General features: G+C 46.9%; 1 protein-coding gene across 1 annotated transcript in view; it reads left to right on the forward strand.

Moving 5' to 3' along the window:
- The first annotated feature begins 15,419 nt into the window (after positions 1-15,419).
- Positions 15,420-27,377, forward strand: part of LOC129859958 (potassium voltage-gated channel subfamily H member 3-like) — a 38,778-nt gene continuing 26,820 nt past the window's right edge. Inside the window, exons 1-4 of the mRNA XM_055930236.1 lie at positions 15,420-15,783; positions 20,240-20,473; positions 20,746-20,892; positions 21,089-21,228. Of these exons, the coding sequence (XP_055786211.1) occupies positions 20,344-20,473; positions 20,746-20,892; positions 21,089-21,228 (417 nt within the window). The 5' untranslated portion in view covers positions 15,420-15,783; positions 20,240-20,343. The remainder of the gene's footprint in view (positions 15,784-20,239; positions 20,474-20,745; positions 20,893-21,088; positions 21,229-27,377) is intronic.

Genomic DNA, 27,377 nt, shown 5'->3' on the forward strand with positions numbered 1-27,377 from the left:
ATCAGCTGATAGAATACAATAGAATAGGACTTTATTAGTCTTCTACTTCTTGTCTCCAGGACACAGCGGCAGGAGACGGTACCTCAGAAAGCTCTAGGGCACAGCGGCAGGAGACGGTACCTCCGAAAGCTCGAGGGCACAGCGGGAGGAGACGGTACCTCAGAAAGCTCGAGGGCACAGCGGGAGGAGACGGTACCTCAGAAAGCTCTAGGACACAGCGGCAGGAGACGGTACCTCAGAAAGCTCTAGGGCACAGCGGCAGGAGACGGTACCTCGGAAAGCTCGAGGGCACAGCGGCAGGAGACGGTACCTCCGAAAGCTCGAGGGCACAGCGGGAGGAGACGGTACCTCAGAAAGCTCTAGGACACAGCGGCAGGAGACGGTACCTCAGAAAGCTCTAGGGCACAGCGGCAGGAGATGGTACCTCAGAAAGCTCGAGGGCACAGCGGCAGGAGACGGTACCTCAGAAAGCTCTAGGGCACAGCGGCAGGAGACGGTACCTCAGAAAGCTCTAGGGCACAGCGGCAGGAGACGGTACCTCAGAAAGCTCGAGGGCACAGCGGCAGGAGACGGTACCTCAGAAAGCTCTAGGGCACAGCGGCAGGAGACGGTACCTCAGAAAGCTCTAGGGCACAGCGGCAGGAGACGGTACCTCAGAAAGCTCTAGGGCACAGCGGCAGGAGACGGTACCTCAGAAAGCTCTAGGGCACAGCGGCAGGAGACGGTACCTCAGAAAGCTCTAGGGCACAGCAGCAGGAGACGGTACCTCAGAAAGTAGGAACCTTGACATTTTACCTACAACTTGTTATTTCCCGGTTCGGAACTCTCTGAAAAGGTCCCAGCAGTCCCTTCCCATGGAGCCTACTGTGTAATATGCAGCTCTCTCTCTCTCCCTCGCTATCTGTCTCTTTCACACGCACCCCCGCCCCCCCCCCCCCCCCAGTAGTAGTACAGTCTTTCTAAACCAGAGGCCCTGGGAACTCAGCCCTCAGCAGGACAGGCTTTCTAAACCAGAGGCCCTGGGAACTCAGCCCTCAGTAGACCAGTCTTTCTAAACCAGAACCCCGGGAACTCAGCCCTCAGTAGTACAGTCTTTCTAAACCAGAGGCCCTGGGAACTCAGCCCTCAGCAGGACAGGCTTTCTAAACCAGAGGCCCTGGGGAATGAGCCCTCAGTAGGACAGTTCCTCCACCCCCCCCTCCTCCTTCCATACCTTACCTTCAGTACCACTTCCTCCATCCTCCCCCCTCCTCCTTCCATACCTTACCTTCAGTACCACTTCCTCCATCCTCCCCCCTCCTCCTTCCATACCTTACCTTCAGTACCACTCTCCCCTCCTCCTTCCATACCTTACCTTCAGTACCACTTCCTCCATCCTCCCCCTCCTCCTTCCATACCTTACCTTCAGTACCACTTCCTCCATCCTCCCCCCTCCTCCTTCCATACCTTACCTTCAGTACCACTTCCTCCATCCTCCCCTCCTCCTTCCATACCTTACCTTCAGTACCACTTCCTCCATCCTCCCCCCTCCTCCCTCCATACCTTACCTTCAGTACCACTTCCTCCATCCTCCCCCCTCCTCCTTCCATACCTTACCTTCAGTACCACTTCCTCCATCCTCCCCCCTCCTCCTTCCATACCTTACCTTCAGTACCACTTCCTCCATCCTCCTCCCTCCTCCTTCCATACCTTACCTTCAGTACCACTTCCCCCATCCTCCCCCTCCTCCTCCATACCTTACCTTCAGTACCACTCCCCCCCCCCCCTCCATCCATACCTTACCTTCAGTACCACTTCCTCCATCCTCCCCCTCCTCCTTCCATACCTTACCTTCAGTACCACTCCCCCCCCCTCCATCCATACCTTACCTTCAGTACCACTTCCTCCATCCTCCCCCTCCTCCTTCCATACCTTACCTTCAGTACCACTTCCTCCATCCTCCCCCCTCCTCCTTCCATACCTTACCTTCAGTACCACTTCCTCCATCCTCCCCCTCCTCCTTCCATACCTTACCTTCAGTACCACTCCCCCCCCCCCCTCCATCCATACCTTACCTTCAGTACCACTTCCTCCATCCTCCCCCTCCTCCTTCCATACCTTACCTTCAGTACCACTTCCTCCATCCTCCCCCTCCTCCTTCCATACCTTACCTTCAGTACCACTTCCTCCATCCTCCCCCTCCTCCTTCCATACCTTACCTTCAGTACCACTCCCCCCCCCCCCCTCCATCCATACCTTACCTTCAGTACCACTTCCTCCATCCTCCCCCCTCCTCCTTCCATACCTTACCTTCAGTACCACTTCCCCCATCCTCCCCCCTCCTCCTTCCATACCTTACCTTCAGTACCACTTCCTCCCTTCTCCTTCCATACCTTACCTTCAGTACCACTTCCTCCATCCTCCCCCCTCCTCCTTCCATACCTTACCTTCAGTACCACTTCCTCCCTTCTCCTTCCATACCTTACCTTCAGTACCACTTCCTCCATCCTCCCCCCTCCTCCTTCCATACCTTACCTTCAGTACCACTTCCTCCATCCTCCCCCTCCTCCTTCCATACCTTACCTTCAGTACCACTTCCTCCATCCTCCCCCCTCCTCCCTCCATACCTTAACTTCAGTACCACTTCCTCCATCCTCCCCTCCTCCTTCCATACCTTACCTTCAGTACCACTTCCCCCATCTTCCCCCCTCCTCCTTCCATACCTTACCTTCAGTACCACTTCATCCATCCTCCCCTCCTCCTTCCATACCTTACCTTCAGTACCACTTCCTCCATCCTCCCTCTCCTCCTTCCATACCTTACCTTCAGTACCACTTCCTCCATCTTCCCCCCTCCTCCTTCCATACCTTACCTTCAGTACCACTTCCTCCATCCTCCCCCCTCCTCCTTCCATACCTTACCTTCAGTACCACTTCCTCCATCCTCCCTCTCCTCCTTCCATACCTTACCTTCAGTACCACTTCCTCCATCCTCCCCCCTCCTCCTTCCATACCTTACCTTCAGTACCACTTCCTCCATCCTCCCCCCTCCTCCTTCCATACCTTACCTTCAGTACCACTTCCTCCATCCTCCCCCCTCCTCCTTCCATACCTTACCTTCAGTACCACTTCCTCCCTTCTCCTTCCATACCTTACCTTCAGTACCACTTCCTCCATCCTCCCCCCTCCTCCTTCCATACCTTACCTTCAGTACCACTTCCTCCATCCTCCCCCTCCTCCTTCCATACCTTACCTTCAGTACCACTTCCTCCATCCTCCCCCCTCCTCCTTCCATACCTTACCTTCAGTACCACTTCCTCCCTCCTCCTTCCATACCTTACCTTCAGTACCACTTCCTCCATCCTCCCCCTCCTCCTTCCATACCTTACCTTCAGTACCACTTCCTCCATCCTCCCCCTCCTCCTTCCATACCTTACCTTCAGTACCACTTCCTCCATCCTCCCCCCTCCTCCTTCCATACCTTACCTTCAGTACCACTTCCTCCCTTCTCCTTCCATACCTTACCTTCAGTACCACTTCCTCCATCCTCCCCCCTCCTCCTCCATCCATACCTTACCTTCAGTACCACTTCCTCCATCCTCCCCCCTCCTCCTTCCATACCTTACCTTCAGTACCACTTCCTCCATCCTCCCCCCTCCTCCTTCCATACCTTACCTTCAGTACCACTTCCTCCATCCTCCCCCCTCCTCCTTCCATACCTTACCTTCAGTACCACTTCCTCCATCCTCCCCCCTCCTCCTTCCATACCTTACCTTCAGTACCACTTCCTCCATCCTCCCCCTCCTCCTTCCATACCTTACCTTCAGTACCACTTCCTCCATCCTCCCCCCTCCTCCTTCCATACCTTACCTTCAGTACCACTTCCTCCATCCTCCCCCCTCCTCCTTCCATACCTTACCTTCAGTACCACTTCCTCCATCCTCCTCCCTCCTCCTTCCATACCTTACCTTCAGTACCACCTCCTCCATCCTCCTCCCTCCTCCTTCCATACCTTACCTTCAGTACCACTTCCTCCATCCTCCCCTCCTCCTTCCATACCTTACCTTCAGTACCACTTCCTCCATCCTCCCCTCCTCCTTCCATACCTTACCTTCAGTACCACTTCCTCCATCCTCCCCCTCCTCCTTCCATACCTTACCTTCAGTACCACTTCCTCCATCCTCCCCCTCCTCCTTCCATACCTTACCTTCAGTACCACTTCCTCCATCCTCCCCCCTCCTCCTTCCATACCTTACCTTCAGTACCACTTCCTCCATCCTCCCCTCCTCCTTCCATACCTTACCTTCAGTACCACTTCCTCCATCCTCCCCCCTCCTCCTTCCATACCTTACCTTCAGTACCACTTCCTCCATCCTCCCCCCTCCTCCTTCCATACCTTACCTTCAGTACCACTTCCTCCATCCTCCCCCTCCTCCTTCCATACCTTACCTTCAGTACCACTTCCTCCATCCTCCCCCTCCTCCTTCCATACCTTACCTTCAGTACCACTTCCTCCATCCTCCCCCCTCCTCCTTCCATACCTTACCTTTAGTACCACTTCCTCCCTTCTCCTTCCATACCTTACCTTCAGTACCACTTCCTCCATCCTCCCCTCCTCCTTCCATACCTTACCTTCAGTACCACTTCCTCCATCCTCCCCTCCTCCTTCCATACCTTACTTTCAGTACCACTTCCTCCATCCCCATTTCCCTCCAATCCAACCTTAGTCTAAGCATTGTTTGTTGGAGGGCCAGGCCCCTGCAAGTGGTTTCTCCTTTCTTCTCTCTTCTCTTTTATCAAGCCTCCATGCATATGAACCCTTTGAATTCATCTTTGATGAGGCCTTAAAACCCGGCATCCCGTTATTTATGTAAAAGGTTCCACATCACATGCATGTTTGTATGTGTACAGGGACATCCATTAGACGCCAAGGCATCAGGAACATTAAACGATAGTGTTGTACAAATGGCTTGATCAGCTGCAGAGATTCACCACTGAAATGTTTGCTGAAAAGCCTTATATTTCTTTGAACATGAACATACATGCACACTCATACGAAGAGACACACACACACACATACAAAACGCTGTGTTTTTGGTGTTGCAAATGTGTGTTTCTAATTTGTTCTCTAACGCTTCTAATGATGTGATTAGATGTAGTGATTGACAGAGAGGCGAATGGTCATCAGTTTCCCAAAGCTTCAGCTTGGGTAGAGAACAGCAACAACCCCTACAGCCTCTCTCACCTCAGTAAGGGGACTCACCTGGCCTGCCTGATGCTGGGATCAGAGGAGGAGAGGAGGACAGGAGGAGGAAGACAGGGGGAGGAGGACAGCGGGAGGAGGACAGGAGGAGAGGAGAAGGACAGGGGAGGAGGTGAGGAGGAGAGAAGGAGGACAGGGGAGGAGGAGAGGAGGACAGGAGGAGGAAGACAGGGGGAGGAGGACAGGGGGAGGAGGACAGGAGGAGAGGAGAAGGACAGGGGAGGAGGTGAGGAGTAGAGAAGGAGGACAGGGGAGGAGGAGAGAAGGATGACAGGGGAGGAGAAGAGGAGGAGGACAGGGGAGGAGGAGAGAAGGAGAACAGGGGAGGAGGATAGGAGGAGAGAAGGAGGACAGGGGAGGAGGAGAGGAGGACAGGAGGAGGAAGACAGGGGGAGGAGGACAGGGGGAGGAGGACAGGAGGAGAGGAGAAGGACAGGGGAGGAGGTGAGGAGTAGAGAAGGAGGACAGGGGAGGAGGAGAGAAGGAGGACAGGGGAGGAGAAGAGGAGGAGGACAGGGGAGGAGGAGAGAAGGAGGACAGGGGAGGAGGATAGGAGGAGGACAGGGGGAGGAGGAGAGGAGGAAGAGAAGAGGAGAAGAGGAGGACAGGGGGAGAAGGGGAGGAGGACAGAGAGAGGAGGAGGAGGAGGACAGGGGGAGGATGAGAGGAGGACAGGGGGAGGATGAGAGGAGGAAGAGGAGAGGAGGACAGAGAGAGGAGGAAGAGGAGGAGAGGAGGACAGGGAAAGGCCCTCTTTGTTTTGTTGTTGTTGTACTAATTTGACATTTTACAAATTCCTGTGTCATCAAGTTCCTCAAGTGTGGTAATTAAGAGCAGCAGGTCACTCCTGAATGAGTCCTAAATGCAAACATGGTCACTGCCAATCAGCTGCAGGCAGGGGGTGGAGGGGCTGGGTAGGGGCTGTGTTAGACACACAGGACTCTCCCTCTCCCTCTTTCTCCCTCTCTCTTTCCCTGGAGAATTGTTATATATATATATATATATATATATATATATATATATATATATATATATATATACATATATATATATATAGAGAGAGAGAGAGACAGAGAGAGACAGAGAGAGACAGAGAGAGACAGAGAGAGAGAGAGAGAGAGAGAGAGAGAGAGACAACCTGAGGGACAGCCAGTGAAAAATCCCATTTAGCTTGGGAGAGAGATATTGTTGTTGTAGTTGTTGTTAATGGTAATCCCATGTCCACTACTACTATTATTATTGCTGTTGGTCCCACCATTTATTTATATATAAATATATATATATTTTGTATATATATACATATATATTTGATTTTTATTTTTCGATATGTATACTTTGACAATGTAAGTAATAATGAACTTGCAATGTCAATAAAGTCAATTGAATTGAAATTGAATTGAGAGAGAGAGAGAGAGAGAGAGAGAGAGAGAGAGAGAGAGAGAGGGGGGGGGGGAGAGAGGTTTTAATTTCAGTTCATGGAACATGGGACCAACACATTAAATGTTGCGTTAATATTTTTGTTCCGTATAAAGAAGAAAATACGAAATACATACACTACATACTACGAATATTCAGCTATCTGGAAATGATTTATGATCATGGAATAACAATCGGATAAGCCTTCATAGCCTTTCATTGTATATGAATTAACTGTAATTTGCCCTGGAAAGATAAGAGAATCAACTAAATGTGAAAATGTAAATGAAACTTTCTCCAAAGTCACACCTGCCTGTGTGTCTGAAGAGAGAGAGAGAGAGAGAGAGAGATGACAGGACAGGACGAGAGAGAGAGAGAGAGATGACAGGACAGGACGAGAGAGAGAGAGAGAGATGACAGGACAGGACGAGAGAGAGAGAGAGAGATGACAGGACAGAACGAGAGAGAGAGAAAGAGATGACAGGACGAGAGAGAGAGAAAGAGATGACAGGACAGGACGAGAGAGAGAGAGAGTCCAGTCGCCAGGACCACAAATTCCATCTAGACACCGTTGCCCTAGAGCACACAAAAAACTATACATACCTCGGCCTAAACATCAGCACCACAGGTAACTTCCACAAAGTTGTGAACGATCTGAGAGACAAGGCAAGAAGGGCATTCTATGCCATCAAAAGGAACATAAATTTCAGCATACCAATTAGGATCTGGCTAAAAATACTTGAATCAGTCATAGAGCCCATTGCCCTTTATGGTTGTGAGGTCTGGGGTCCGCTCACCAACCAAGATTTCACAAAATGGGGCAAACACCAAATTGAGACTCTGCATGCAGAATTCTGCAAAAATATCCTCCGTGTACAACGCAGAACACCAAATAATGCATGCAGAGCAGAATTAGGCCGATACCCACTAATTATCAAAATCCAGAAAAGAGCCGTTAAATTCTACAACCACCTAAAAGGAAGCGATTCCCAAACCTTCCATAACAAAGCCATCACCTACAGAGAGATGAACCTGGAGAAGAGTCCCCTAAGCAAGCTGGTCCTAGGGCTCTGTTCACAAACACAAACACACCCCACAAAGCCCCAGGACAACAGCACAATTAGACCCAACCAAATCATGAGAAAACAAAAAGATAATTACTTGACACATTGGAAAGAACTAACAAAAAAACAGAGCAAACTAGAATGCTATTTGGCCCTAAACAGAGAGTACACAGTGGCAGAATACCTGACCACTGTGACTGACCCAAACTTAAGGAAAGCTTTGACTATGTACAGACTCAGTGAGCATAGCCTTGCTATTGAGAAAGGCCGCCGTAGGCAGACATGGCTCTCAAGAGAAGACAGGCTATGTGCACACTGCCCACAAAATGAGGTGGAAACCGAGCTGCACTTCCTAACCTCCTGCCCAATGTATGACCATATTAGAGACACATATTTCCCTCAGATCACACAGATCCACAAAGAATTCGAAAGCAAATCCAATTTTGATAAACTCCCATATCTACTGGGTGAAATTCCACAGTGTGCCATCACAGCAGCAAGATTTGTGACCTGTTGCCACAAGAAAAGGGCAACCAGTGCAAAACAAACACCATTGTAAATACAACCCAATTGTCACGTTCCTGACCTATTTCTGTTAGTTTGTTGTATGTGTTAGTTGGTCAGGACGTGAGTTTGGGTGGGCATTCTATGTTTTCTGTTTCTATGTTGGTTTATGGGTTGCCTGGTATGGCTCTTAATTAGAGGCAGGTGTTTGGTGTTCCTCTAATTAAGAGTCATATTTAGGTAGGTGTTTTCACAGTGTTCGTTGTGGGTGGTTGTCTCCTGTGTCAGTGTTTGTCGCACCATACGGGACTGTTTCGGTTTGTTTGTTCTTCGTCATTTATGTGTAGGCTTTTTTCCCTGTTCGTGCGTTCTCGTGTGTTATGTGAGTCCGTCGTCCAGATCTGTCTACACCGTTTGTTATTTTGTTAGTTTATCCAAGTGTATTTCGTTTTGTGTTTTTTTCCGTCTTGTTTAATAAATTATGTCTTCAACATCCCCTGCATCTTGGTTCAATCCCTGCTCATCCTCTTCTGATGAAGAGGAAGAGGACAACCGTTACAGAACCACCCACCGATCCAGAACCAAGCGGCGTGAAGTCGAGCAGTGGCCTACTACACAGGAATCATGGACTTGGGAGGAAGTATTGGAGGGTAAAGGGCACTGGGCTCACATTGGGGAATATCGCCGCGCTCGTGAGGAGATGGAGGCAGCGAGAGCCCAAGAGCGGTGGTATGAGGAGGCAGCAAGGAGACGTGGCTGGAAGTCCGAGAGGAGACCCCAAAAATTTATTGGGGAGGGGCTAAGAGGTAGTGGGCCGAGGGCAGGTAGGAGACCTGCGCCCACTTCCCAGGCTTACCGTGGAGAGCGGGAGTACGGGCAGGCGCGGTGTTACGCAGTAGAGCGCACGGTGTCTCCTGTAGGAGTGCATAGCCCAGTGCGGGTTATTCCACCTCCCCGCACTGGTAGGGCTAGATTGGGCATTGAGCCAGGTGTCATGAGGCCGGCTCAACGCGTCTGGTCTCCAGTGCGTCTCCTCGGGCCGGCTTACATGGCACCAGCCTTACGCATGGTTTCCCCGGTTCGCCTACATAGCCCGGTGCGGGTTATTCCACCTCCCCGCACTGGTCTGGCGACAGGGACCATTCAACCAGGTAAGGTTGGGCAGGCTCGGTGCTCAGTGGAGCCAGTAGCCTTCACGGTCCGGTATTTCCGGCACTACCTTCCCGCCCCAGCCCAGTAACCCCAGTGCCTACACTACGCACCAGGCTTCCAGTGCGTTCCAGAGCCCTGTTCCTCCTCCACGCACTCTCTCTATGGTGCGTGTCTCCAGCCCGGTGCCTCCAGTTCCGGCACCGCGCACTAAGCCACCTGTGCGTCTCCTAAGTCCTGTGCACACTGTTGTATCTCCCCGCACTCGTCCTGAGGTGCGTGCCCTCAGTCCGGTACCACGCACCAGGCATATAGTGCGCTTCGAGAGGTCAGTGTGCCCTGTCCCTGCTCCCCGCACTAGGCTTGAAGTGCGTGTCCTCAGTCAGGTGCCTCCAGTTCCGGCACCACGCACCAAGCCTACAGTGCGTCTCAGCCGGCCAGAGTCTGCCGTCTGCCCAATGGCGCATGAACTGCCTGTCTGCCATGAGCCTGCAAAGCCGCCCGTCTGTCATGAGCCTACAGAGCCTTCCGCCAGACAGGAGCAGCCAGAGCCTTCCGCCAGACAGGAGCAGTCTGAGCCATCCGTCTCCCCAGCGCCGTCTGAGCCATCCGTCTCCCTAGCGCCGTCTGAGCCATCCGTCTCCCCAGCGCCGTCTGAGCCATCCGTCTCCCCAGCGCCGTCTGAGCCATCCGTCTGTCCCGAGCCGTCAGAGCCGCCCGTCTGTCCCGAGCCGTCAGAGCCGATAGTCAGTCAGGAGCCGCTAGAGCCAGTCGTCAGTCAGGATCTGCCAGAGCCGCCAACCAGACAGGATCTGCCAGAGCCGCCAACCAGACAGGATCTGCCAGAGCCGCCAACCAGACAGGATCTGCCAGAGCCGCCAACCAGACAGGATCTGCCAGAGCCGTCACTGAGCCATGAGCGTCCAGAGCCGTCAGCCAGCCATGAGCGTCCAGAGCCGTCAGCCAGCCATGAGCGTCCAGAGCCGTCAGCGAGCCATGAGCGTCCAGAGCCGTCAGCCAGCCATGAGCGTCCAGAGCCGTCAGCCAGCCATGAGCGTCCAGAGCCGTCAGCCAGTCATGAGCTGTCCCTTAGCCCAGAGCGGCTATTTACCCAGAACTGCCCCTCAGTCCAGAGCTGTCTCTCTGTCCGGAGCTGCCATTCAGTCCGGAGCTGCCCCTCTATCCTGAGCTACCTCTCTATCCTGATCTATCCCTCTGTCCTGAGCTATCCCTCTGTCCTGAGCTATCCCTCTGTCCCGGTGCTGCCCCTGGTGTCGATGTTACCAAAAGGATTTAGTGGGGGTAAGATGAGGGTGGGCATTCATAGGGGGAAATGGAAGCTGGGATTGACTATGGTGGGGTGGGGACCTCGCCCGGAGCCTGAGCCACCACCGTGGTCAGATGCCCACCCAGACCCTCCCCTAGACTTTGTGCTGGTGCGCCCGGAGTTCGCACCTTATGGGGGGGGTTATGTCACGTTCCTGACCTATTTCTGTTAGTTTGTTGTATGTGTTTGTTGGTCAGGACGTAAGTTTGGGTGGGCATTCTATGTTTTCTGTTTCTATGTTGGTTTATGGGTTGCCTGGTATGGCTCTTAATTAGAGGCAGGTGTTTGGCGTTCCTCTAATTAAGAGTCATATTTAGGTAGGTGTTTTCACAGTGTTCGTTGTGGGTGGTTGTCTCCTGTGTCAGTGTTTGTCGCACCATACGGGACTGTTTCGGTTTGTTTGTTCTTCGTCATTTATGTGTAGGCTTTTTTCCCTGTTCGTGCGTTCTCGTGTGTTATGTGAGTCCGTCGTCCAGATCTGTCTACACCGTTTGTTATTTTGTTAGTTTATCCAAGTGTATTTCGTTTCGTGTTTTTTCCCGTCTTGTTTAATAAATTATGTCTTCAACATCCGCTGCATCTTGGTTCAATCCCTGCTCATCCTCTTCTGATGAAGAGGAAGAGGACAACCGTTACACCCATATTTATGCTTACTTATTTTAACTTGTGTGCTTTAACCATTTGTACATTCTTACAACACTGTATATATTTAATATGACACTCGTAATGTCTTTATTGTTTTGAAACTTCTGTATGTGTAATGTTTACTGTTAATTCGTTTTGTTTGTTTCACTTTTGTGTATTGTCTACCTCATTTGCTTTGGCAATGTTAACACATGTTTCCCATGCCAATAAAGCCCCTTGAATTGAATTGAATTGAGAGAGAGAGAGAGGACATGAGAGAAAGAGAGGCTAGCATTTTTCAACAGTGAATGTTTTTTTCTGTGGGCTCACTGACCACCAAGAGAAACATTAGCCCACCCTGGTTTCTGCTTGAGAAGACAAACACACAACTAAACAGTAGCAATACAAGAATCATCTCCCCCTGCCCCTTCCCTCCCCCTTCCCTCTCATTGTCTTGGTGTGTTTAAGAAAAGCTGTCTCTAATGAGGGGCTAATAGGTGGGATTCGGCCCCAATTCAGTTCCTCTCCGGGGGTATTGTTGGTATTGTAACGGCTGCCTGGGCTCCAGCTGTAGAGCCTGCAGGGGACATACGTGTGAATGGGGATGACATGCAAATCTATTGGGCTAAAACAAGGTTCTTTTGTATTGACAGTCAATGACAATCAAGAGGTAGAGAGGGGTGTTGGTGGGGTGGGAAGTGTACACTGAGGTTGCTTAGGAAGGTAAATGTGTTGTTCAAAGAAGTAACGGGATGAAGTGGGACACTAGGACATATAATAAGATGGGGAATTGGACACTGTGTTCCCTACCTTAGTCCCTTACCTTTTACCAACCTTATAATAATGTCTTACTCCCTCTTCCCATGCCTTCTTCTCTCTCTCCCTCTCTTTCTCTGTCTCTCTGTCTCTCTGCTCCCCCTAGTCTTTCATTCTGTCTCTGCCTCTCTCTCTCTGCTCCCCCTAGTCTTTCATTCTCCCTCTCTGTCTCTGTCTCTCTGCCTCCCTCTCTCTGCTCCCCCTAGTCTTTCATTCTCCCTCTCTGTCTCTGTCTCTCTGCTCCCCCTAGTCTTTCATTCTCCCTCCCTGTCGCTGTCTCTCTGCTCCCCCTAGTATTTCATTCTGTCTCTCTCTCTCTCTCTCTCTCTCTCTGCTCCCCCTAGTCTTTCATTATCCCTCTCTGTCTCTGTCTCTCTGCTCCCCCTAGTCTTTCATTCTGTCTCTCTGCCTCTCTCTCTCTGCTCCCCCTAGTCTTTCATTCTCCCTCTCTGCCTCTCTCTCTGCTCTCCCTAGTCTCTCATTCTGCCCACCTCCACTGTCTACATTAGTGTTGTTTATAGGCTGGCTAGTCTTTCATCTGTCCAGTGTTTTTATGTTCTGTGCTCTTCAGCACAAAGGCTCCTCTAGCTCACCTCTGGGTTGGTTTTGATGAGTACACCAATTGTAAAGGGGTCTCCATAGAAACAGGTGCAGGAACCTCCTCTGTTCCTGACTGAAGGTGCACACACACACACACACACACACACACACACACACACACACACACGCATGCACGCACGCACGCACGCACGCACACACGCACGCACACATGCACACACCAACACACACATGCATGAGTTACAAGACAATGCAAGCCAACCACACACACACACACCCACACACGAGTAACAGACAATACAAGCCAACCACATACACACACACAGTCACACACACACATGGGTAACAGACAATACAAGCCAACCACATACACACACACACAGTCACACACACATGAGTAACAGACAATACAAGCCAACCACACACACACACACACACACACACACACACACACACACACACACACGCAGTCACACACACATGCGTAACAGACAATACAAGTCAACCACATACACACACACACAGTCACACACACATGAGTAACAGACAATACAAGCCAACCACATACACACACACACACACACACACACACACAGTCACACACACATGCGTAACAGACAATACAAGTCAACCACATACACACACACACAGTCACACAGTCACACACACACAGTCACACACGCATGAGTAACAGACAATACAAGTCAACCACATACACACACACACAGTCACACAGTCACACACACACACAGTCACACACACATGAGTAACAGACAATACAAGCCAACCACATACACACACACACACACACGCACACACACACACACAGTCACACACACATGAGTAACAGACAATACAAGTCAACCACACACACATGAGTAACAGACAATACAAGCCAACCACACACACACACACATGAGTAACAGACAATACAAGCCAACCACACACTCCTTGGGATTTGTAAGGATGTGCTGGATGTTTATTGTATCAGTGTAACACATTTGTTAATGTGGTAAAAGTGTATAAGGTATCTAGTAGTAAGTCAATTAACAAACAGAAATATTTAAGAGGGCCATTTTGCAGTTACGTTGTACTTTGCATAACTAAATACTGTAATAGTTACATAAACACACATATTGTCACATATTGTCTCATGTAGTCCTTTCTCCTGCTTTTTAAATCGTCTGTGTTTCCATTTCTTGATGCGGGACAGACTTCCACAACAGACCTTGTCTTATCTCGTCTAGTTTCCGCTGTCAATGCCCTGTGATGGCTATGGATCTGACTATGAACAAACAGCTCCACCGTGTGGTATTAAGGTGCACACACAGACCACTGGTCAATAATCTACCACTCCAAAACTGTCAGTTGTTGGCTATTTAGAATGTTCAGAAGTAACTGCTCCCAGAGGCGGTCCAGTAGTCAGCTGCTACTCTTGTTCCAACCCAGTAATAATTTGTCATATTCAACTAATCAACTTTAAACACTTGTTTAGTTGAATCATATCTGTTAGCGCAGTTCACTTTTTTTTATGAAGGAAGACTAATTAGTGTTTGTTCAATTCGTTGTCTATCATGTTTTATAAAGCTCGTTTCATCAAACTGTGAACCACTGAGTCACTTTCTCAATTCATCTTCCCTCGTTTTTTTGTGTCCTCTCTCCTCGCGCCCTTCTCAAAACGCATCGGAGAAGGTCTGAACGGAGGGAACCCCTCCTCCGGCACGCTCGAGCAGGAGGCGGGGAGCTGGAATGCGAGGAATTGAGCTAAAATTAGTTGAGTCTGACTGTCATTTGACTACGCTGTCCATTTACAGTTTTATTCTGCCGCTAGTTGAATCATTCATTTATAGTTTATCTTCACCACTAGATGTCAGGCTTACCCTTCTTACCCTCTTACCCTCTCTTACCCTCCCAGTTGTCGACACCTCCAGTAGCAGACACAGACACAGTCAGACAGACACAGTCTTAGATTTATTTTATAACAAACTATTTACAAAATATATATTTTAAACATGCTACTATTCATTAGCATGATCTGATATAAGTAAAGTGTAACAAATATAGTACACTGCAACAAAAATAAGGGTTCTTTGCAGTTCTATTTAGAACCTTTTTGAGAGCCATACATGAAGCGGGATATTGAACCCTTCCGCTTTATACAGGCTGTTGGCACAACTCATTCTATCAGGAAATACACAGCACATAGACTCGATCTGGACTCTATGTAGATGTAAATAGAGCCAGTGCTTGATAAAGCGCTCCCGGGACCTAGGGTCTTTCAAACAATAGTCACTAGAGGGCGCTCCACTCCATCTACAAAATGATAAGATGACGAAATGCAGACACCACACACTTCATATGAACATTCAGTTGTCTGGAAATTATTTATGCTCATGGAAAAACAATCGGATAAGCCTTAATAGCCTTTCATTATATATGGTTGTATATGAATTGACTGTAATTTGCTCTGGAAAGATAAGATAATCGACTAAATGTGAAAATGTAAATGAAACTTTCTCCAAAGTCACATTTTTTTTGTGGGAAACCATCCACAACAAGAGCCATTGGTCTTATCCTCATACCTGCCTGTGTGTCTGAAGAGAGAGAAAGGGGACATGATATGAGAGAGAGAGAGAGAAGCCTACCTCGGCTGGGTATATAACATTGAGGAGCAGAGCGCAGCAGCACTTATGCTGCGATGCGCACGTTGCAGCCGTTAACATTCCTCGTGTGTTCCAGTTCACAAATGTAGTCAAAGCATTGCCTACCATTCATCATCTGGAAACCACCCACAACAATCGGATTTTACTTTCCTTCTTCTCTTTGTTTATGACCATTTGAGTGGTCAACCCCGCGGTCTAAAAGTGGAGCCACGAGGATCTCGGATCGGCGCGCTCCTACAGGGGCTCGGAGGCGCGCCCGGGGCTTCCAGATTTTTGCCAGGTTTCGTCGCAGCGGAGACCGATGCCTCGAATCGCCGAGACCGGAGAGGGTCTCAACGGTCTAGAACGCCAGCGACGAGGGGTCGTCTGGCGCCACAGAACACCTTCCTAGACACAATTGCAAACCGTTTTGATGGGACCCGTAAGTAACCACTCCACGTGCGCCTTTTTAGCCAGGTGACGCGCATACCCACAAAACGCTTATGCCGTAAAGTCTAGGAAATGTTTTCAAACACATTTTATTGTAAAAAATCTATAAAATAAGAATATGCAACCCTTATGTAGCATTATATTATAAGAACGTGTCTCAAGGACCTGAGGTGTTGTGATGCGGTGATGTTTATCTAGGACAGGGCTCTCCTTAATTTACATAGTTAGACGATTTTCGATGTTCATTTGACATGACTGTAGTCTCACAGGGCCATATATTACATCCCAGGAGGCAAGATCCTCTTAATCCTCATATAAATGTGTCTTACCAAACCTAATCAGATAGAAGACTAGGTGAATTGAAGATAGATCACCTGGGATATGCATATAGGCTTAATTAACTCCAATATACATTAAAGACAGATGCAGTCTCCCAGGTAGCCCTGTCTTGCAGTCAGATGACCAAATCGCCCTCTAGTGGCCTCATGGGTGGAATATTATTAATAATTAATCAATAAATGTTTTGTTTTTTTAAACGCCTGAAATACTGTGTTTCTATGTTAAACGGTTTTGTTATATTTCAGTGTTGTGTGATGTATATAAAGAGTAATATTGGGATACAAACTCAAAATGTAATACATTTCAACTCTATATCTGACATGGTACAGGTGTCTTCTTTTGTTAAACCCATAACCATGTGTGTGAGGTGGATACTTTAGTTACAAAGTAGATTTGTTTAAGACTACCAAGAATCACTCTGTGTGACACTGGTTTAACCCACTGCAGTACATTAATTAGCAAAGTCGCGTGCACTGGATTTCCCCATGGCTTTCGAACTCCATAATATTACTGTGTGTGTGTGTGTGTGTGTGTGTGTGTGTGTGTGTGTGTGTGTGTGTGTGTGTGTGTGTGTGTCTATGTGTACCCCTCCCTTGCAGTCTCTTATATGACGGCATGGTAACATCACCATCAACTCCATATTGCAGCCTAACACTCAGATTGAGAGATTGATTTCCCATAACTCCTTTGTGTCAAAGTGTGGCCTTTAGTCTATGGGTGACTAGTGTGTGACAGGTGAGGTGGTGGTGTAGGTAGGTGTTGACATAATATTACAGTCTCAGGAGAGTTTCAAAGCCCAGTGTAATGGCAGCTCTGAGACAGTCTCAGGACAGTGTCAAAGCCCAGTGTAATGGCAGCTCTGAGACAGTCTCAGGACAGTTTCAAAGCCCAGTGTAATGGCAGCTCTGAGACAGTCTCAGGACGGTTTCAAAGCACAGTGTAATGGCAGCTCTGAGACAGTCTCAGGACGGTTTCAAAGCCCAGCGTAATGGCAGCACTGAGACAGTCTCAGGACGGTTTCAAAGCCCAGCGTAATGGCAGCTCTGAGACAGTCTCAGGAGAGTTTCAAAGCCCAGTGTAATGGCAGCGCTGAGACAGTCTCAGGACGGTTTCAAAGCCCAGCGTAATGGCAGCTCTGAGACAGTCTCAGGAGAGTTTCAAAGCCCAGTGTAATGGCAGCACTGAGACAGTCTCAGGACGGTTTCAAAGCCCAGCGTAATGGCAGCGCTGAGACAGTCTCAGGACGGTTTCAAAGCCCAGCGTAATGGCAGCTCTGAGACAGTCTCAGGACGGTTTCAAAGCCCAGTGTAATGGCAGCACTGAGACAGTCTCAGGACAGTTTCAAAGCCCAGTGTAATGGCAGCACTGAGACAGTCTCAGGACAGTTTCAAAGCCCAGTGTAATGGCAGCACTGAGACAGTCTCAGGACGGTTTCAAAGCCCAGTGTAATGGCAGCACTGAGACAGTCTCAGGACGGTTTCAAAGCCCAGCGTAATGGCAGCACTGAGACAGTCTCAGGACGGTTTCAAAGCCCAGCGTAATGGCAGCACTGAGACAGTCTCAGGACGGTTTCAAAGCCCAGCGTAATGGCAGCGCTGAGACAGTCTCAGGACGGTTTCAAAGCCCAGCGTAATGGCAGCACTGAGACAGTCTCAGGACAGTTTCAAAGCCCAGCGTAATGGCAGCGCTGAGACAGTCTCAGGACGGTTTTTAAAGCCCAGTGTAATGGCAGCTCTAAGACAGTCTCAGGACGGTTTCAAAGCCCAGCGTAATGGCAGCACTGAGACAGTCTCAGGACGGTTTCAAAGCCCAGTGTAATGGCAGCTCTGAGACAGTCTCAGGACAGTGTCAAAGCCCAGTGTAATGGCAGCACTGAGACAGTCTCAGGACGGTTTCAAAGCCCAGCGTAATGGCAGCACTGAGACAGTCTCAGGACAGTTTCAAAGCCCAGTGTAATGGCAGCACTGAGACAGTCTCAGGATGGTTTCAAAGCCCAGCGTAATGGCAGCACTGAGACAGTCTCAGGACAGTTTCAAAGCCCAGTGTAATGGCAGCACTGAGACAGTCTCAGGACAGTTTCAAAGCCCAGCGTAATGGCAGCACTGAGACAGTCTCAGGACAGTTTCAAAGCCCAGTGTAATGGCAGCTCTGAGACAGCTTTCCACAACACTGCACATGCTGGGGAAGGGTTGAAGTTGTACTTGCTTTTCCTCACATGTGCAGCCGGGAGGCTGTGTGTATGTTTGTGTTTGTCTCAGAGAGCTAAAACAGAATAGGAGAGGGAGAGAGAGTAAGACAGAGAGACTCAGAGACCTGTCAGTGTGGTGCTAGGACAACAGTCTGTCTCTCAACATCTGTAAGACCAAGGAGCTGATCGTAGACTACAAGAGAAAGAGGGGAGAGCACACCCCCATCCACATTGACAAAGGCTGGAGCGGGTCGAGAGCTTCAAGTTCCTTGGCGTAAACATCACTAAGGACGTAACATGGTCCACTCACACCCTCACAGTCGTGAAGAGGACACGACAGCTCCTCTTCCGCCTTAGGCGGATGAAAAGATTTGGCATGGGCCCTGGGATCCTCAAAAAGTTATACAGCTGCACCACCGAGAGCATCTTGATTGGCTGCATCACCGCTTGGTATGGCAAATGCACCGCAAAGCGCTACAGAGGTTGGTGTGGACAGCCCAGTACATCACCGGGGCTGAGCTCCCTGCCATCCAGGACCTCTATATATTCTTTATGTCATCTCCCTCTCTCGCTCTCATGCTTCCAACTGCTGCATGATGCAGAATTGTAATATCAAGCATAATAATCTCTTCCATTGAAGTCAAATCAGGAGCCACGTGCCTCAGTGTACCAGGGCTTCTGAACGGCTGTCTATAAGCACAGCACAGTCTCTTCCTCTCCTCTCTTCCTGTGATACCTTACTGTTGGTGGCTCCTGGATTGACAGATCTCTAGGTCTTGGTGTTCAAATCCAAGGCAAATGAGATGGATATCACAGAAATAATCTGTGATAATCCATTCATGTGCAGAGATGGGAATGGATTACAGCAGATTATCTTGCATCGTCCTGTCCATCTCATTGAGTATGGACATTACTAGGATCACCTGTTGTCATGGTTACTGAGGTGGGGTAGTCAATGAGTATGGATGAGAGGAGATGAGAACCACAGCTGTGCAGCAACTTTCGATATTACGAGGCTCACCTCTTTTCATTGTAGCTGAGGTGGGGTAGTCATTGTTTTTATCCCCATCAAGGGATTAGAAGCATTACATTTTTTCTCTCTCTCTCTCTGTCTCTCTGACTCTCTCTCTCTCTCTCTCTCTGTCTCTCTCTCTCTGTCTCTCTCTCTCTCTCTCTCTCTCTCTCTCTCTCTCTCTCTCTCTCTCTCTCTCTCTCTCTCTCTCTCCCCTCCCTGGCTTCCTCCCTCCCTCCCTCCCTCTCTATATTATACACATTCTTCACAGTGAGTGCCCAAGTCCTACAGATCCTATTTCTGTAAAGGACTCAACATCTCCTGCAGAGTGAATTGTTCTCCTGTAGAGCCCATAAAGCCTACTAATCAAACAACTAAATGACCCATAGAAATATTCAAGAGGGCGTATCTCCGTCTAGCGCCAGGCAGCGCCACTCAGATCCCCCTACCACCCTTGACTCAAACAGAAACTGCCTTTATATGTCATTGATGTCTTGACTTCATTCATGCATGAATTAACACAGTTATGTTTGTTGCCTTTGGCCCCTGATGCCCTTCATTTAAGCCAAGCTATGTGATTTGTTAGGTTTGCTCTTTCGTTCCCCCTGTCATACTCAGCCAGAGATCCGGCTTGGGGCAAAAACACACCCTCATTGCCCTTACCATCACAAAGACTCAGTCAAAGACTTGCAAGTAATCCAGAGAAAAATATGATTAAACTTTTATACAAAGTTCAAATGAGGTCTTTTTGATGTTCTTTATCCCAAATAGCATTTGAAACTCATCCCGTCTCTCTCTCTCTCTCTCTCTCTCTCTCTCTCTCTCTCTCTCTCTCTCTCTCTCTCTCTCTCTCTCTCTCTCTCTCTCTCTCTCTCTATCTCTCTCTCTCTCTCTCTCTCTCTCTCTCAGACAGTAACTTTGTCCTGGGTAACGCCCAGGTGCAGTCACTCTACCCCATCGTCTACTGCTCGGACGGCTTCTGTGAGCTGACCGGCTTTGCCCGCGGTGAGCTGATGCAAAAGAGCTGCAGGTGTCACTTCCTGTACGGCTCGGACACCAGCGAGAGCCTAACCACTCAGATCCAAAAGGCTCTGGACGAGCGGCAGGAATTTAAGACTGAGTGCATCCTGTACAAGAAGGGGGGTAAGGAAGGGAACCATCTTGGTTCTAGTTGCCAGAGATTAGTCAGTGGTCTGGTAAGATTTCCTCCACAGGTCCCTCAAGAGGTTTCTATGGCTCTTTCTCAAATGCATCTCTTCCCCTTCATCATAATCATTAGTCTAGTTTTCACTTGCTCAGTTCTTTAGATAATTGCAGACGAAGGAGAGGACAGATGATCAAGGCCATTGAGACAGAGCCTATATGTTTTACTTATCTCTGACCTGTGGTTGTCTGTGTGTCTGTCTGTATCTCAGGAGAGCAGTTCTGGTGTCTGCTGGACATAGTGCCCATCAATAATGAGAAGGGAGAGGTGGTGCTGTTCCTAGTCTCCCACAAGGACATCACAGAGACCAGGAAGGACCAGGGGGACCAGGGGGACCATGGACAAGACTCAGACACCGGTGAGGGAGGGAGGGAGGGAGGGAGGGAGGGAGGGAGGGAGGGAGGGAGGGAGGTTCAGATGAAGGGAAAATGGGAGAGAGGGGTTGGAGGGAGAGGGATTGATAGTTACCTGATAAACTATGAATAAGCTAATTACAGTACATCAAAAGGATCTTGTCTCCCTCCACCCCCACCCCTCGGCCTGCCTGTCCCCAGACGAGGAGACAGGTCTGGAGGTGCACAAGATCACCCGTCCCCCAGGCTTTGACAACAACCGCCGGCGTAGTCGGGCCGTACTCTACCAGTTGTCTGGCCACTTGCAGAAACAGGACAAGAGCAAGCTCAAGATCAACAACGTGAGTACACTGTAACACATGGATGGACAGTTACAGAAAAAAATCTTTGCAGTTAGCTACTGGAATTATATAGGACTGTAAAGAGCGATGCATTATGGGGGATCTGTTAGAGCTCTGCGTTGCACGACACGTCCCCATATCACCCAGTTAGCAACATGTTTGTCCAATACATCTCACATCATCCTATCATCACTCTTATATTGTCCAATACAACCCACATCTCATCCTATCATCACTCTTATATTGTCCAATACAGCCCATATCTCATCCTATCATCACTCTTATATTGTCCAATACAGCCCACATCTCATCCTATCATCACTCTTATATTGTCCAATACAGCCCATATCTCATCCTATCATCACTCTTATATTCTCCAATACAGCCCACATCTCATCCTATCATCCCTCTTATATTGTCCAATACAGCCCACATCTCATCCTATCATCACTCTTATATTGTCCAATACAGCCCACATCTCATCCTATCATCCCTCTTATATTGTCCAATACAGCCCATATCTCATCCTATCATCACTCTTATATTCTCCAATACAGCCCACATCTCATCCTTTCAACACACTTATATTGTCCAATACAGCCCATATCTCATCCTATCATCACTCTTATATTGTCCAATACAGCCCATATCTCATCCTATCATCACTCTTATATTGTCCAATACAGCCCACATCTCATCCTATCATCACTCTTATATTGTCCAATACAGCCCATATCTCATCCTATCATCACTCTTATATTCTCCAATACAGCCCACATCTCACCCTATCATCCCTCTTATATTGTCCAATACAGCCCACATATCATCCTATCATCACTCTTATATTGTCCAATACAGCCCATATCTCATCCTTTCAACACTCTTATATTGTCCAATACAGCCCATATCTCATCCTATCATCACTCTTATATTGTCCAATACAGCCCATATCTCATCCTATCATCACTCTTATATTGTCCAATACAGCCCATATCTCATCCTGTCATCACTCTTATATTGTCCAATACAGCCCACATCTCATCATATCATCACTCTTATATTCTCCAATACAGCCCATATCTCATCCTATCATCACTCTTATATTGTCCAATACAGCCCATATCTCATCCTATCACTCTTATATTGTCCAATACAGCCCACATCTCATCCTATCATCACTCTTATATTGTCCAATACAGCCCACATCTCATCCTATCATCACTCTTATATTGTCCAATACAGCCCATATCTCATTCAATCATCACTCTTATATTCTCCAATACAGCCCATATCTCATCCTATCATCACTCTTATATTGTACAATACAGCCCATATCTCATCCTATCACTATTATATTGTCCAATACAGCCCACAACTCATCCTATCATCACTCTTATATTGTCCAATACAGCCCACATCTCATCCTATCATCACTCTTATATTGTCCAATACAGCCCATATCTCATTCAATCATCACTCTTATATTCTCCAATACAGCCCATATCTCATCCTATCATCACTCTTATATTGTCCAATACAGCCCATATCTCATCCTATCACTCTTATATTGTCCAATACAGCCCACATCTCATCCTATCATCACTCTTATATTGTCCAATACAGCCCATATCTCATCCTATCATCACTCTTATATTGTCCAATACAGCCCATATCTCATTCAATCATCACTCTTATATTGTCCAATACAGCCCACATCTCATCCTATCATCACTCTTATATTGTCCAATACAGCCCATATCTCATTCAATCATCACTCTTATATTGTCCAAAACAGCCCACATCTCATCCTATCATCACTCTTATATTCTCCAATACAGCCCACATCTCATCCTATCATCACTCTTATATTCTCCAATACAGCCCATATCTCATCCTATCATCACTCTTATATTGTCCAATACAGCCCATATCTCATCCTATCACTCTTATATTGTCCAATACAGCCCACATCTCATCCTATCATCACTCTTATATTGTCCAATACAGCCCATATCTCATCCTATCATCACTCTTATATTGTCCAATACAGCCCATATCTCATTCAATCATCACTCTTATATTGTCCAATACAGCCCACATCTCATCCTATCATCACTCTTATATTGTCCAATACAGCCCACATCTCATCCTATCATCACTCTTATATTGTCCAATACAGCCCATATCTCATCCTATCATCACTCTTATATTGTCCAATACAGCCCATATCTCATCCTATCATCACTCTTATATTGTCCAATACAGCCCATATCTCATCCTATCATCACTCTTATATTGTCCAATACAGCCCATATCTCATCCTATCATCACTCTTATATTGTCCAATACAGCCCATATCTCATTCAATCATCACTCTTATATTGTCCAATACAGCCCACATCTCATCCTATCATCACTCTTATATTGTCCAATACAGCCCACATCTCATCCTATCATCACTCTTATATTGTCCAATACAGCCCATATCTCATCCTATCATCACTCTTATATTGTCCAATACAGCCCATATCTCATTCAATCATCACTCTTATATTGTCCAATACAGCCCACTTCTCATCCTATCATCACTCTTATATTGTCCAATACAGCCCATATCTCATTCAATCATCACTCTTATATTGTCCAAAACAGCCCATATCTCATCCTGTCATCACTCTTACATTGTCCAATACAGCCCATATCTCATTCAATCATCACTCTTATATTGTCCAATACAGCCCACATCTCATCCTATCATCACTCTTATATTGTCCAATACAGCCCACATCTCATCCTATCATCACTCTTATATTGTCCAATACAGCCCATATCTCATCCTATCATCACTCTTATATTGTCCAATACAGCCCATATCTCATTCAATCATCACTCTTATATTGTCCAATACAGCCCACTTCTCATCCTATCATCACTCTTATATTGTCCAATACAGCCCATATCTCATTCAATCATCACTCTTATATTGTCCAAAACAGCCCATATCTCATCCTGTCATCACTCTTATATTGTCCAATACAGCCCATATCTCATCCTATCATCACTCTTATATTGTCCAATACAGCCCACATCTCATCCTATCATCACTCTTATATTGTCCAATACAGCCCACATCTCATCCTATCATCCCTCTTATATTGTCCAATACAGCCCATATCTCATCCTATCATCACTCTTATATTCTCCAATACAGCCCACATCTCATCCTTTCAACACACTTATATTGTCCAATACAGCCCATATCTCATCCTATCATCACTCTTATATTGTCCAATACAGCCCATATCTCATCCTATCATCACTCTTATATTGTCCAATACAGCCCACATCTCATCCTATCATCACTCTTATATTGTCCAATACAGCCCATATCTCATCCTATCATCACTCTTATATTCTCCAATACAGCCCACATCTCATCCTATCATCCCTCTTATATTGTCCAATACAGCCCACATATCATCCTATCATCACTCTTATATTGTCCAATACAGCCCATATCTCATCCTTTCAACACTCTTATATTGTCCAATACAGCCCATATCTCATCCTATCATCACTCTTATATTGTCCAATACAGCCCATATCTCATCCTATCATCACTCTTATATTGTCCAATACAGCCCATATCTCATCCTGTCATCACTCTTATATTGTCCAATACAGCCCACATCTCATCATATCATCACTCTTATATTCTCCAATACAGCCCATATCTCATCCTATCATCACTCTTATATTGTCCAATACAGCCCATATCTCATCCTATCACTCTTATATTGTCCAATACAGCCCACATCTCATCCTATCATCACTCTTATATTGTCCAATACAGCCCACATCTCATCCTATCATCACTCTTATATTGTCCAATACAGCCCATATCTCATTCAATCATCACTCTTATATTCTCCAATACAGCCCATATCTCATCCTATCATCACTCTTATATTGTACAATACAGCCCATATCTCATCCTATCACTCTTATATTGTCCAATACAGCCCACATCTCATCCTATCATCACTCTTATATTGTCCAATACAGCCCACATCTCATCCTATCATCACTCTTATATTGTCCAATACAGCCCATATCTCATTCAATCATCACTCTTATATTCTCCAATACAGCCCATATCTCATCCTATCATCACTCTTATATTGTCCAATACAGCCCATATCTCATCCTATCACTCTTATATTGTCCAATACAGCCCACATCTCATCCTATCATCACTCTTATATTGTCCAATACAGCCCATATCTCATCCTATCATCACTCTTATATTGTCCAATACAGCCCATATCTCATTCAATCATCACTCTTATATTGTCCAATACAGCCCACATCTCATCCTATCATCACTCTTATATTGTCCAATACAGCCCATATCTCATTCAATCATCACTCTTATATTGTCCAAAACAGCCCACATCTCATCCTATCATCACTCTTATATTCTCCAATACAGCCCACATCTCATCCTATCATCACTCTTATATTCTCCAATACAGCCCATATCTCATCCTATCATCACTCTTATATTGTCCAATACAGCCCATATCTCATCCTATCACTCTTATATTGTCCAATACAGCCCACATCTCATCCTATCATCACTCTTATATTGTCCAATACAGCCCATATCTCATCCTATCATCACTCTTATATTGTCCAATACAGCCCATATCTCATTCAATCATCACTCTTATATTGTCCAATACAGCCCACATCTCATCCTATCATCACTCTTATATTGTCCAATACAGCCCATATCTCATCCTATCATCACTCTTATATTGTCCAATACAGCCCATATCTCATCCTATCATCACTCTTATATTGTCCAATACAGCCCATATCTCATCCTATCATCACTCTTATATTGTCCAATACAGCCCATATCTCATTCAATCATCACTCTTATATTGTCCAAAACAGCCCATATCTCATCCTGTCATCACTCTTATATTGTCCAATACAGCCCATATCTCATTCAATCATCACTCTTATATTGTCCAATACAGCCCATATCTCATCCTGTCATCACTCTTATATTGTCCAATACAGCCCATATCTCATTCAATCATCACTCTTATATTGTCCAATACAGCCCATATCTCATCCTATCATCACTCTTATATTGTCCAATACAGCCCATATCTCATCCTAACAACACTCTTATATTGTCCAATACAGCCCACATCTCATCCTATCATCACTCTTATATTGTCCAATACAGCCCACATCTCATCCTATCATCACTCTTATATTGTCCAATACAGCCCACATCTCATCCTATCATCACTCTTATATTGTTCAATACAGCCCACATCTCATCCTATCATCACTCTTATATTGTCCAATACAGCCCACATCTCATCATATCATCACTCTTATATTGTCCAATACAGCCCACATCTCATCCTATCATCACTCTTATATTGTCCAATACAGCCCATATCTCATCCTATCATCACTCTTATATTCTCCAATACAGCCCATATCTCATCCTATCAACACTCTTATATTGTCCAATACAGCCCATATCTCATCCTATCAACACTCTTATATTGTCCAATACAGCCCACATCTCATCCTATCATCACTCTTATATTCTCCAATACAGCCCACATCTCATCCTATCATCACTCTTATATTGTCCAATACAGCCCACATCTCATCATATCATCACTCTTATATTGTCCAATACATCCCATATCTCATCCTTTCAACACTCTTATATTGTCCAATACAGCCCACATCTCATCCTATCATCACTCTTATATTCTCCAATACAGCCCATATAAGCACCTATAAACATCAAACCACCACCCCTATGGCTAATCACTTCCTCAACATTTCAATGGCGAAGATGCATAAAGATGTAGGAATTCAGACAATGACGTCATTGTTTTTAGCACTGTCCACAGAGTTCTTAAACTACGGCGCCCCATATGGTTCAATGTGCCAGTAAATCAGCACAATTTACTTGGTCATTTTTTTCCAAACTGCCATCGTCTTGGAGCCAGATGTTTTTTTTTAATGTTTTAATTTCACCTTTATTTAACCAGGTAGGCTAGTTGAGAACAAGTTCTCATTTGCAACGGTGACCTGGCCAAGATAAA

The sequence above is a fragment of the Salvelinus fontinalis genome, chromosome 7 (assembly GCF_029448725.1).
Source record: "Salvelinus fontinalis isolate EN_2023a chromosome 7, ASM2944872v1, whole genome shotgun sequence".
Lineage (NCBI taxonomy): Eukaryota > Metazoa > Chordata > Actinopteri > Salmoniformes > Salmonidae > Salvelinus > Salvelinus fontinalis.